General features: G+C 38.9%; 1 protein-coding gene across 1 annotated transcript in view; it reads left to right on the forward strand.

The window, feature by feature from the left end:
• Positions 1-885: 885 nt before the first annotated feature.
• Positions 886-13,862, forward strand: part of LOC139946468 (receptor-type tyrosine-protein phosphatase T-like) — a 50,610-nt gene continuing 37,633 nt past the window's right edge. The window contains exons 1-12 of the mRNA XM_071944137.1: positions 886-1,113; positions 4,083-4,199; positions 4,585-4,671; positions 6,600-6,860; positions 7,198-7,308; positions 8,918-9,004; positions 9,965-10,198; positions 10,409-10,729; positions 10,848-11,111; positions 12,057-12,188; positions 13,059-13,214; positions 13,527-13,634. Coding sequence (XP_071800238.1) covers positions 1,044-1,113; positions 4,083-4,199; positions 4,585-4,671; positions 6,600-6,860; positions 7,198-7,308; positions 8,918-9,004; positions 9,965-10,198; positions 10,409-10,729; positions 10,848-11,111; positions 12,057-12,188; positions 13,059-13,214; positions 13,527-13,634 — 1,948 coding nt within the window. The 5' untranslated portion in view covers positions 886-1,043. The remainder of the gene's footprint in view (positions 1,114-4,082; positions 4,200-4,584; positions 4,672-6,599; positions 6,861-7,197; positions 7,309-8,917; positions 9,005-9,964; positions 10,199-10,408; positions 10,730-10,847; positions 11,112-12,056; positions 12,189-13,058; positions 13,215-13,526; positions 13,635-13,862) is intronic.

Below are 13,862 nucleotides of genomic sequence, written 5' to 3' on the forward strand. Positions count from 1 at the left end.
ATAGTGTCCACTGCCTTTAAAAACACATTTGCATTGTTTTAGCTAAACTTTTGGCAAACTTCTATCCTACTAAAGTCGCTGCAAGAAAGAATGCGGTCGCACAGTAGAAAACAACTTGATTAGGACATGAACATTGCAGACAGAGAACATTTAAACTTCCCAATCTATTCGTAAACAATTATTATCACACACAAGTTTTGAAGTGGTCCTAAATTAACATTTTGATCTTGAAAGACTGAAATAAGCAATTTGGTCTTTAAAGACACATTCGGTAATTGTCATCCAGTCTTCTCACTTGGTGTATCTCAACATAAAAAGATATGCACAAAATAACAAACCTGTGAAAATTTGAACTCAATTGGTCGTCGGAGATGCGAGATAACTATGGAAGAATTCTCGCAATGATTGGAGACTTCAAAATCAAGTTTGAGGTCTCGAAATCGAAATCAAATATTTTAGTGAGAAATAACTTCTTTCTCGGAAACGACGTTACTTCAGATGGAGGCGTTTCTCACAATGTTTTATGGTATCAACATCTCTCCATTGATCGCTAACAAGTAAGTTTTTATGCTAAATTGTTTGAAGCAATTACCTATATGGTATCCAGTAGCCTTTAAGTGTTTGTCATGCAGCCGAACAAAAAGAAACGCCACATCGTGATAATGTTAAATTTTCTCCAAGGCCTGAAAAATGTGGATGCCTGTTGCCTACTGAAGAGGAAGTCATACCAGGAAGTTCCTATTGTACTATGATGAGTGCCACAATACATGTACATGTAAACAGTATTATAATGCAACCGTGCGTTGAGGTCCGGACACTGATAAAAACATGTAAGCCTTACACACAAGGAGCTACGGTGTTCATTCTACCTTGATGATTTCACCTTCACATACAGTCGACTCGCTGTAGGCCCAGCAATCCGCGCTTTTAACACGATGCGGTGAAAAAAACACTTACAGCAAACTTGTCTTCTTATAATACTGGCGTCCATGCTGCTCCGAGTGGATTTATTATTTCAATGATGATAAGAACACTATAACGTCATGATGTCGTCATTATTCTACAGTCTTGAGTTGTCAGTAATTACTTGTGTTTATTTGTATCTACACACCGGTGAGTAGACAATGTGCAGATTTGTTTGGACATGCGAAGAGGAAATAGGCCTACATTTATAGTGGAACTTTATTGTTCATTTTACATTTTCCGTTCCAAAGACCAGTCTTCTCACTAGGTCTATCTTAAAATAATGTGCAAAAAATAACAAACTTGTAGAAAATTGAACTCAATTGGTTGTCGAAGTTGTGAGATATAGTGGAAGAAAAATACCATTGCCGCTCAAGTTTTGTGCATTTGGATGCTTAAATTTCGAGATCTCAGCTGAGGTCTCGAAGTCAATTTCAATTTATTTATTTCTCCAAAACGACGTTACTACAGAGATGGAGCCGTTTCTCACAATGTTTTATAATACGAATAGCTCAAAATTTCTCGTTACCAAGTAAGAAGTTTGTATGAGCTAACAATTATTTTGAGTAATTACCAATAGTGTTCACAGTGCATTTTAGTCCCTAATAGACCACATTTCTTCAAACGACAGTGAATAACTTGAAACCTTGTCTTCTTGTGTCACTTGCAACCATAGAGGTGTAAATGAAAGTGTATTACAATAATGTATAAAACCAACCAGTTGATGAACACAGCAAATCATGAATGTTTTAATGAGTTAGGCATAAAATGGTGCTATAATTTATGACGAGTGCATCTTAAAGCCATCTTTCGGAACAGAACAAAAAATAAAAGTTCACAGATTTACAAATAACTTACATGGTTTACAGAAGGTTATGGTAAAAGACTTCTCTTAAAATATTATTCCATGAAATGCTTTGCTTTTTGAAACATTAAAACAATTATCAATTCTCGATATCGAGAATTACGGATTTATTGAAACACATGTCATGACACGGCGAAACGTGCGAAAGCAAAGGTGGGTTTCCCCGTTAATTTCTTCTGACTCCGATAACCGATCGAGCCTAAAATTTCACAGGTTTGTTATTTCATATTTTATAAGTTGTGATACACGAAGAGTGGGCCTTTGGACAATACTGTTTACCGAAAGTGTCCAATGGCTTTAAAAACGACCGGGTCAGAATAGAACCAGATTCCGAGTCCCGTTGAGCCCTGACCTTTTCCGAGTCAGGTTGACCCGGAAACTGACTTTAACAAAAAAGTTTGAACCATTTCTTTGTAATTTTTAGCCAGTTTCCGGGTCAACGACCCGGAAATCAACGGGACTTCGAGTCATATTTGACCCGGAATTTTTTACAGTGCAAAATCTTCTATATCACAACCTTCCTTTGCAGAAATAAATATCTTCTTCATCACGAAGTCGAAATCGCAGCGCACCTGGGGTGGCAGAATATTTTCCGTTGCAGCACTGCATCTCTAAACCCCTTCATATTAAAACCTCCAAAACTATTCACTCATTCAAAAACTTTTTTCAAAATTGATAATTTGTTTAGTGTGCGATTCTGTATTTTTAGTAGTAGTATGTTTTTCTAAATTTCAACATTGCTTCCTCTGAGTGTTTTTAAAAATGTCAATGTCATGTTATTCAATTCTTTCTTGGGAAGGCTGCGATGTGGTTGTTTTTTTTTTGCAACAAACCAATTTTATAAAACACAGGTACAATGCACAACTTGTAATGTCAAAAGCGTTGTGTTTACAATTGTGTGTACGTTTGCCTGGTATCCTGCACATTTTGCTGGGCAAAACATTGTTAAGCAACTTTTTCAGGTTAAGCAGCTCCATGAGTTTTGGCCTGGGTTTATGATGGAGTCGTTAAGCCCATTCACAGTCTCAAAGTTTATTTATCATTTTCTCCGGGACGCAGAGTTGCGTGCTTTAGAGTTGCCTGCTGTGTGGCATGGTCGTAAGAGATAATAATAAAACATAAATCCCAAAAATAATAACACAAAATAAGACAATTATTAACACATGTTTGTTTTTTGTTTTTTTGTTTTTTTTATTATAAATAATCTAAAAGACACTGGACGCTAAAGGTAAGTGTGAAGAACAGTCTTCTCACTTGGTGTATCTCATCATTTGCATAAAATAACAAACATGTTGAAATTTGAGCCCAATTGGTCGTGGAGGTTGCGAGATAATAATGAAAGAAAAAAAACCTTGTCGCATCATGGTCACACGAAGTTGTGTGCTTTCAGATGCTTGATTTCGAGACCTCAAAATCTAATTCCGAGGTCTCGAAATCAAATTCGTGAAAAATCCATTCTTTCTCAAAAACTACGTTACTCCAGAGGGAGCCGTTTGTCACAATGTTTTATACTGTCAACAGCTCCCCATTACTCGTTTACCAAGTAAGGTTTTATGCTAAACAATTATTTTGAATAATTACCAATAGTGTCCACTGCCTTTAAGGGGAAGGTAAACCTTTGGTAATTGTCAAATACCAGTCTTTTCACTTAGTGTATCCCAACATAACCATAAAATAACAAGCTTGTGAAATTTGAGCTCAATAGGTTGTCGAAGTTGCGAGATAATAATGAAAGAAAAAACACCTTTGTCACACGAAGTTGTGTGCTTGATTTCGAGATGCTTGATTTCGAGACCTCAAAATCTAATTTTAGTGAGAAATTACCTCTTCCTCAAAAACTACGTTACTTCAGAGGGCGCCGTTTCTCACAATGTGTTTTACCATCAACAGTCTCCAGTGCTTGTTACCAAGTCAGTTTTTAAGTTAACATTTGTTTTGAGTAATTACCAAACGTGTACCTTCCCTTTAAAGATGCTATGTCAGATTTTTGGCCCAAAACATTAAAAAAAAGTTTAACTTTTACTTTCAATGGTCAGGAACCATGACGAAAATTACAAAAACTAATTTTGAGCACTTTATTTCACTGCTACTAATAATTGGCGGACTTTTTCGAACAATGGCTCAGACGAAAGCTTGTAACTTTCTCGACCCCATCAAAATACCTATTGAATTTTAAATAAAAAAAATTGGGTCAAATCAGCCAAAAATCTGACATGCATCTTTGAACAAAAGATTTACAATTGACTGTCACCAGGTGTTGCTGTTGAACTGGACGGCAGTCTTACCAGCCAAAGCAGTACACATGGTAATCGAAGGATCTATATGCCTGATAAAGCTGTAGATGGGGATCGTGACACAACAGCCATCTCGGGTAAGTTTGTTCAATAATATTCTAATTATGTTTGGATATTGAGCAAGGATATTGCACGAACTAGAAAAGTAGGAAGAAATTAATCAACATTTTTTAGCATAGACAAGTGAACATTTCTTTAACTTGAATGTGGTGGTCACTTTAGCTTCTAATGAGAACAATTACCATTTGTGCGTTTGTGCGTTTTGTGTGTGTGATTTTGTATTTGCACACAATTTTATTTCATTGCTTCCCTACATGTACACTTACACATTTTACAAAGTTTGATAATTATATTCAAATTGTGAGTAGTTTACAGTTTATGTAGTATCTTAGGATATGAAAGTTCACAGTGATTTAGATAGTTACATATATTATGATATATTATTAACCATCTCTCTTTCAGCACACACAGCCAACCCTTGGTGGAAAGTGGATCTTGGAGATACCTACTGCCTCAAGACGGTGACTCTGACAAACAGAGTTGAGTTTGGTGAGTGGTCTCCGACTCCACGCTTACACGAGCGCCCTCACACGTTGGGTCACTTTGGTCCAGTTTATTGGCGATACAACAAATTTCCTCTATCGTAGAGAATAGTTTATTGTGTTTAAAATGGAAGGTACACGTTTGGTAATTGCTCAAAACAAATATCAACTTAAAAACTGACTTGGTAACGAATAATGGAGAACCGTTGATAATATAAAACTTTGTGGGAACGACCTCCTCTGAAGCAACGTAGTTTTTGAGAAAGAGGTAATTTCTCACTAAAATATTAAAAGACTTCTAGCTAGAAGTATTTTATTCAAATCTATAAAGGCACATAAATTCGTCCAACAAGGCTGTTTTTTCTTTCATCATTTTCTCGCAACTTCGATGTCCAAGTGAGCCAAAATTTTCACATGTTTGTTGTTTTATTGTTATGATGGGATGCACCAAGTGAGAACACTTGTCTTTGACAATTACCGAAACATGTACATACCAAACATGTACGTGTGTGCGGCACCTAAATGTAGCCCGAGCCCTAGTTTGGGGCTACATTTAGGTGCCGCACATACGTGTGATTTGAATATCTTTTAACACTGGAATTCTAAATGAAATTCGGTTGTTGGACTGCGAATTTTTGAATGCTCTTAAAAAAATAAACCATAAACAATGTGGGTTCGAATGCTACCAAGCTGACCGCTGATGTCACAACTTCTGGAATAAGTATTGTCGTGTAGTTACAGATTACAATATTGGCTTTGGCGTTTATATCCCTCTAACTTATTAGGCCGAGCACCGGAACATCATAAAACAAAATCCGCGAATGTGTTCTGCAGCTAACAATCAATAATTGCACGGGTGACCTGAACGGCCCCAATCCATCCGTCATCATGCATAACCTCTTGAATCCTTCAAAGCCATTTTCAATGGGACACTTTGGGACGCTAGGTGGCAGCAGACTTACCAAGTATATTTCCATTGTTTACGTAGTTCTGGGCGTGCGCACATGACCGAGAACAATGGATTTTACCTGGTAAGTCTGCTGCCACCAAGCGTCCAAAAAGTCTCCCATTGCTTTTATTGGTTAGTTTCCCCCTCAACGTTTACTAACAAAGGACACTGCACTTTCCAAGCCTACCAACCCTAAGTTCTACCGACCATTCAAAATTCGAGATTTTAACAAAACAGAATAAGTTGTAAAAGGCCCTCTCGTGGTGCCACTCTGTGCATGGTCCCCCCCCCCTTTCTACCTAGTCGGTTGGAATAGCGGCTCCATGAATTTGTCCAAGATATCGATCAACAGGACAAAGAATAATAATTATGGGGAAGCGTTTTCCTTTTCGGCAAGATCTGTTGCGACCGGGGGGTGGGGGATGCTGTATAGGCCGGTGTCAGATGCAAATTGTGTCCGCCATGCAATATTGTCCACTCCGGACACTTTTGCATATGCAATCGTGTCCGGGGTTATGCAAAAACCGTCCGCTGGACATGTACATCACTGCACATGGTATGTGCGCGCGTAAGCGAGTGTGCATGCACTGAACCTACATAGTATGCAGCCATGAATATTCACATATTGTATGATTGCAGCGATTACCCAACAACCGAACATTTCTCCCATGTCATTCATGACCGTCCCATCATGCACTTATAGCTTGTAAAAAAATGACGAACGTGTTCCGTCATCCAAGGGCGTATAATTTACTGCAAGGACGGTTTTGCACGGGCGGGGCGGACACAACTGCATATGCAGCAGCGTCCGGGCAGACACGATTGCATATGTAAAACCGTCCGGCGGACATAATTGCAAGCGACCGTCCTGGCCTACTCGGGCACGCACCGCCGGTCACCCCGCGGGGATTTACTACCGAATGTTTGTTTACATCAGGACCGTGTATGGCCTTTCGTTATTAATATTATGCGTCTTTGAATTGTAGATTCCAAAAATAATTTCAATGCTGTACTACGAGCTGGTTTGAGTTCAGAACATCTCCAGAACGCAATGATTGGATCTCCAGTAACAAGGGCACAAGCTGCACAGGCATTGACTTTTGATTTAGCTGTAGACCCGATCGCTATCGCTCGCTACGTGAGTTTTGATATTCCAACCGATGAGGGCGCAACATCAAACTTAGCGCTTGCCGAGGTCAAGGTTGAAGAAATCACTGAAAGTGGAAGTGGAGACATGGTTTTAGGAGGTGAGTTTATGTAGTGAACTCCTAGAACTATTTAGGTTTCGTCCGGCTGTCGTCTCCCGTAACGCGTAAAGAGAGACGATAGCCGGACGAAACCGAAATAGTTCTAGGAGTATGTAGTGAGTATGTAACATTGTGAATGAAAACCTTGTTTTAATGTAAACCCTCTCCATCATAGATAAATTATAAAGGTTTTTTTCCCCTTTGTTTGACAACTTTAATAAAGTAAACAGAACTTGGAAGAAAATGGACTGGGGAGACAACTTTCCTGCTATTCATTCCTACTGTTTTATTTTGATAAGTGCACTTCTTTTTGCCATTTCTTTTGCTTTTGATGTAGCTCTTTCTTTGTCCGGTAATCCGAGTCGTCAAAGTTCAACTCATAATTTAGTTTATTCTGCATCGAAAGCTCTAGATGGATATTGGTCAGGTTTGACCTTCACCCTCACAGGTACACAGCATTTCCTAATCTTTTATGTCTTTATGCACAGTTAAAGCTCTTAGATCAGGTTGTTGGCTCGTTAATCGGTCGAACTTAACCGGAGGAATCAAGGTTTCAGACTGTGATCCTCGGTCAAACTAGTTTGGATCAGAGTAGCCCACCTTGTTGAGCTGTTAAAATGGCTCCGCTTTTAACATCGGTCTCATCACTGTCACCATTATGAGACCGATGTTAAAAGCGGAGCCATTAACAGCTCAACAAGGTGGGCTAGGATCAGAGTAATTCTGACATCCGGGTGAGATACAGAAGAGGAGACTGACACAAGCACAGATCTATTCTGACCCAGGAAGTTTTGGGGATTTTTTTTAGTTTGTTTAAAAAGTTTTTTTAAGTAGGATTTGAAACTTTGCATGGTGGAGATAAGATATAGAAGAGTTTGCGGTAACACCATGTAATAACAATCTCTAAATGAGTTGGGGTGGTTCTGATGTGCATCGAGTTCACTTCCCGCCTACATTTCCCGCCTTCGTGCATCACCGCTGATCCACCCCCTAGTACTTAAGCAGCATGCAGCATCAGAGTCCAGCATTCTCCAGAAAACGATCAGAGCATACTGATCGAAACGTCAAATTAACCCAACGGTTCTTTTCAGAACCACCCCAACTCATTTAGAGATTGTTATTACATGGTGTTACCGCAAACTCTTCTATATAAGTTTTTTTAAATCACATTGAGTCTCTAGGTAACAGAAACTAGCAATGATGGTAGCATTGAGACCATCACTTTGTACAGATGGCCCTTCTTAGGCCTACTGTCTTATGATTTATCAAGTTTTGAAATTAAATCTGTGCACAAACACCCACAAAGGAAATTACACTTTATGTAGGTATATTTCTTGAATAAAATAACATCAAGGGACATAAAGTAAACCGATGTAAATTTACTGTAAACAATTTCAAGGAAATCCACACAAATTGCAAAACTAATGTCGAAACCAAGTTAATAAGACATTCATCTACCTTCATTTGTGGCAACTTTCTGAAGATTTTCATCCCCCCCTATTATTAGGGCCCCCTTGTGAACCACCTTTCTTCTCCATCCCTGCCTGAAAAGTTTGGGCACAGCAGGTTTTCAACACCTCAGTACGTAGGCCTAATTGTTAAAGCCATTGGACCCTTTCGGTACAGAAAAAAAAAAAAAAGTTCACAGATTTACAAATAATTTACAGGGTTTACAGAAGGTAATGGTGAAAGACTTCTCTTGAAATATTAGTCCATGAAATGCTTTACTTTTTGAGAAAACGATAAAACAATATAAATTCTCGTTAACGAGAATTACGGATTTGTTATAAAGACATGTCATGACACGGCGAAACGCGCGAAAACAGGAGTGGGTTTTCCCGTTATTTTCTCCCGACTCCGATGTCCGAATGAGCCTAAATTTCCACAGGTTTGTTATTTTATATATAAGTTGTGATACACGAAGTGTGGGATTTGGACAATACTGTTTACCGAAAGTGTATAATGGCTTTAAGTAATTGCGTATACACATGAACAACTATTTCTTTCCTGAGAATGTGACATTGATTGTTTAAAACTTTTGATTGTTTTTCTTGTAGTCAGAGAATTGAACCCTTGGTGGAAGGTGGATCTTGTGGCGGAATATTGTCTCGGCAAAATCAGAATTCGGAACAGAGCAAGCACCGGTAATTTGTATACGACAGTAGGTCTGGCCGCCTATCTATTAAACTATGTGTTTTCATTTTGTATGTAAACTCATGGTGACTCTAAATATGAGGAAATGAAGTATTTGAGGATTGCAAATTGTATTACACATTTTTTGTATGAAATCTGTGAACTAAGTATTAAGCTTGGGCGATATCACGATATTATCGAATATCGCGATATTAATTTGGAAACGATTTCGATATCGGATGGATTTGGTTTTAATTGAAATATCGATATATCGCGATAATCGCGATATATCGATTAAATATAGCCATGTATCTGTTAGCTGAGACATCTTGTACCCCATAGGTTTGGAGTAAAACCAGAAGAATAGGTCATTAGAACACCTCTCTTATGCTAGGACTGTCTCTTCTACAACTTTCACTTGGAGTTTTAAGACTGATGATGTCAAATTTCATTAATAGCGATTATATCAAATATCGCGATATATTGTCGGCGATATATCGTGAATAAAATATATCGATATCGCCCAAGCTTACTAAGTATTGCTGCTTTATAGGGTGCGTTCGTTTAGCTTCCCTGGATCGACCCCGGTGTGTGGCAGTTTTTTTTTCTAGGACGAACGTGGGTAACTTTCTGCACACGTTCGTCCTGGAAAAAGAAAACGCCACACACGGGGGTCGACCGTGCCTATGATAACTTTCAGTCCTAATACAGAATCATAAACCAAGTAAAATGGAAGTGCATAGAGCAAACTAAACATTGACAACTATTTCAGAACAGAACTCTACCGAGTTTCGAAGGCTACTCTGCGGTAGTAGAGAAGTCTCCCGAATTCCGAAAAACCTTCACCTTTATTTTATATAAGAGAAGTTACACAGCTAGAATATTTACAAACGTGTTAACGCAAACTGATTGATACCTCGCCAGGTAATGCCTCAAATCCCATATCAATTTTGTTGTTATTATTTTAACAGAAAGTATTGAGATACGATTAGTGGGAGCTGTTGTGAGGGCTGGTCTGAGTGACGTTGTCATTGATAACCCAGCGTGTGGTAGTCCAGTAACCAGACAACAAGCATTATCAGATGCCTGGATTGAATTCACGTGTGATCCACCCAGATTCTCGCGGTATGTCAGCGTCGACATTCCCGGTACTGCAATCCTGTCATTGGCTGAGGTAGAAATATTGTACTCCGAAGTAGCCACATGTAAGTCAGAACTATTTCTTTTACAAGAATATGGTTGATTTATACGTCCAATACACACAGGACCTAAGATACAAGGCGCATTGTTTGTGCAAGACCTTGACCACTTGTTAAAATATTGTCTTATTGGATCATATTCTGAAAATTTGTGTTGTACCCTCAAACTAAAAGAGGGAACAATGTTCAATGGATTATGTTGTGTTGCTTCTACAGGTATGGGAATAGATTTTACACTTGTGACTAACATTCCTCTGATTGGTCAGACTGGAGACAATGAAGCAGCCATTACAGCGTACAAAGGATGCAGTGACTTGACGGCTAGTGTTTCATTTGGCAGACAATTGACAACAGGAGGAACTAATACTGGACTTCCTGCAGGATCCAGTCAAGTAGATGATCCTAAACTGCGCCGAGCAGCAAGGTCTCTGACATTACCCCAGGCTGGTGGGATAGACAGGGTGGGTGTCTTCTACTCTGAGGTGTCTAAAAGTGGAAGGAGAACCAGGATACAGACTATACTGTTACCTAAGAATGGTGAGATTAAATGGCCTAAGACATAATAAAAGTAAGCTGTGATGAGTGAGACAAACATCATGTTTTTAACAGTGACCCATGATGCAACTTTGATGTCGTTCTTCTTTTCTGATTTCAGACGGCGATGTTTATATTCTTCCTGAGCAGCGAACACTGACAGTAAATATAGGCGAGTTGGCCACACTAACAATGGTAGGATATAACGCACAGACCAATGTAAACGTCAGATGGAAGCATCATGGAGATGCAATAGATGGATGGAACAATCAGCTCACGGTGTCTATTTCAAGTGTTGTCCAATCAGATGAAGGGATATATAGCTGCTTCGTGGACGGCAAAGAAGACCAACAACGTCATGGCATAATGAGACTCATAGTGCGAGGTTAGTTTGACACCTACAGAAAATATTTCACTGACCTAAATACTTTATAATGTACCTAAAAGAATCGGTTCCTTTTGTTTGAAATCTTACTTTTTGTCATTTACATTTATTTCACCTTGTATATGACATTTATAATAAACTTGGTAATGTAGGATTCAATATAGACCCTGATTATTAGCCGTCATCTTTGATAAACAGACATCGAAACGCGTAGGCGCTGCACACGAGCCAATAGTAATATTAACGCATTTCACTGTTTGGCATCCACAATGGCGGTCAATGCAAAGTGTTTCTACATATCAATCAAATTTTTATTTGTATATACCCTCATCAATATGATAATACTAGGTTCTTATGTAGCGCAGTATTTGTTCCTGCAAGGTATGTGGAGCTACGTTTTGAAGTATGAGACCTAATCCTTAAAAACACCATGTAATGCTTTACAAGGTGCTGTGCGCAAGATGCAGCCAATCAAACCAGGAACACCGAGCGGACCCCTTCTCTTTTCAATAAGTGCACTGCAGCCGATTTCATGAAACGCTAGGATTGATCCTAACTCAAGTTAGGACGAGTAAACTAAGGATGGGTTCAATGCTTCCTACGTAATTGGATACGGAACTGACCCAGTCTTAAGTCCTAAGATTAATCCTAAGTTAGGAAGAGTTTGGTGAAATCGACGGCTGGGTTCTTACTTTAATGTGTACACAACACATGGGCCAAGGGCGTTACGTCCTATCCGAGACGAAGCATCATGGTTAAGTGTCTTGCTTAAGGACACAAGTGTCACGACTGGGGGATTTGAACCCACACTCTGCTAATCAGAAACACTTCCAAGACACTTCCACAATATATAGCAATTTATATAAAACACTTATTATTTAAAAACAAAAGCATTAACTGTTTTTATTTGCGTTGTTTCTGTGTTGTTCTTAACATTTATTTCAGCTTGCACATCGGGGATGTGGGGTCCAATGTGCTTGAGTGCATGTCATCGATGCTACAATGGAGGTATATGTGATGATCAGACAGGAACCTGTATCTGTGCTCCGGGTTTTATTGGAGATAACTGTGAAAAAGGTACGAAATTACAATGCACAGTTTCCAGTTTTCAAGTTTTTTTGACAGAAAAGGTACTTCAAGAAGTGTTCTGGATAATTCAGAAGTTGTTTTTATTGCTGTGGTAGCTTGATTGTAAAACACAAGAAACATCATGTAGAGTGTCATGGCCGAATGGTTAAGAGCATCGAATTCAAGTTCTGGTGCTAATTCACCGGAGTGTTGGTTCGAATCCCGGTCGTGACACTTGTGTCCTTGAGCAAGATACTTTACTATAATTGCTTCTCTTCACCCAGGGGTATAAATGGGTGCCTGCGAGGGTAGAGGTTGATATTGTGAATGAAAAAGCCTTTGGAGCGATATAAACTGTTTCCCAGGTTGTATACTCCCAAGGAGCTGAGAAACTTTAAAAAGGGATGTTATTGGCCCCATGACCAGGGCACTAGTGTAAAGCGCTTTGATACGGTTATTGTGAAATGCGCTATATTAGAATTGGTTATTATTATTATCTACGTGATCATGTTTTGCTGATGTCTAATTTAATTAAAAACACGCTCTGCGGCATTGAAAATTATAACGAAATAATCGAAAGAAGTAGTCCTGGCAAATTTTCTGCCTTCTGCCCAGGCAGTAGTTAAATAAACAGGACAGTTCTTTTCAGAACTTACGAGTCTCAAAATATTCAAAAAATAAACTCTGCAGCAGTTGAGAGGTCTCCCAAATTCTGAAGAATATACTCCACTGTAGTAGAATATATAGCAAGACAAGCTCTCAAAAGAACAGAAACTACCCAGCAAGTAGATACACACATGGTGTTACCGCAAACCAAATATATATTGATACCCCACCTTGTGATGCCTCAAATCCTACATGATCTTCATTTCATTTCAGTTCATGGTCGTCATGTGTTTGGTAAAGACGCTCAATACAGCTGCTCTGATAGTCATGATCCACACCACAACGCCTGCCAGGGTCATTTATTCTGTCTTCCTGATCCTTATGGATGCTCGTGTGCTGCCGGCTACATGGGACTGGACTGTATGCAAGGTACTATGTAAAGGTTCAATGATAACATGCCTGTGATATTTTTTTCCACAGGACTTGGGGAAAGTACTGAGTATACAGTGCTAACACACATCGGTGTATGGGTAAAAACCAAAATAGTAATAATAATAATACAGAACAAAACTATAACTCAGAACCCCCAGAAATATTCGTTCTGATTCTAGAGTATTTAGGAAGATACCTAGCGCTGTCGGCCTGACACACACTATTGTACAGAGAAAGAGTCCGATATAGGGCAAGGAAGATACCCATCTCTACAGATCAATTCATGTTTGTATTTTGACTTCCTACCAGAATGCGAAGATGGGAAGTATGGTGCAGACTGTAAGCAAACATGCCATTGTCAAGACCAAGGGGCGTGTCTGAAGGATACAGGAGAATGCAACAATGGAGGAGGTGGAGGTTAGTAACACAAACTATAACTAGTAAAGTTGCGAGTAGAGTTAAACAGAAACACTCTTTAGTGATGTTTAAAGTTTAAAGGAACGTCACAGAATTGGTAAACAAAATTCGTGAAGATCACAGATTTACATAAAACTTACACAGTCTAATGATGATGATAGTAGAAAACATCCCTTGTAATATTTCTGTCTGAAATTTCATATTTGATGAGAAATAAATAATCTAATT

Source organism: Asterias amurensis, chromosome 13, assembly GCF_032118995.1.
Source record: "Asterias amurensis chromosome 13, ASM3211899v1".
Taxonomy (NCBI): domain Eukaryota; kingdom Metazoa; phylum Echinodermata; class Asteroidea; order Forcipulatida; family Asteriidae; genus Asterias; species Asterias amurensis.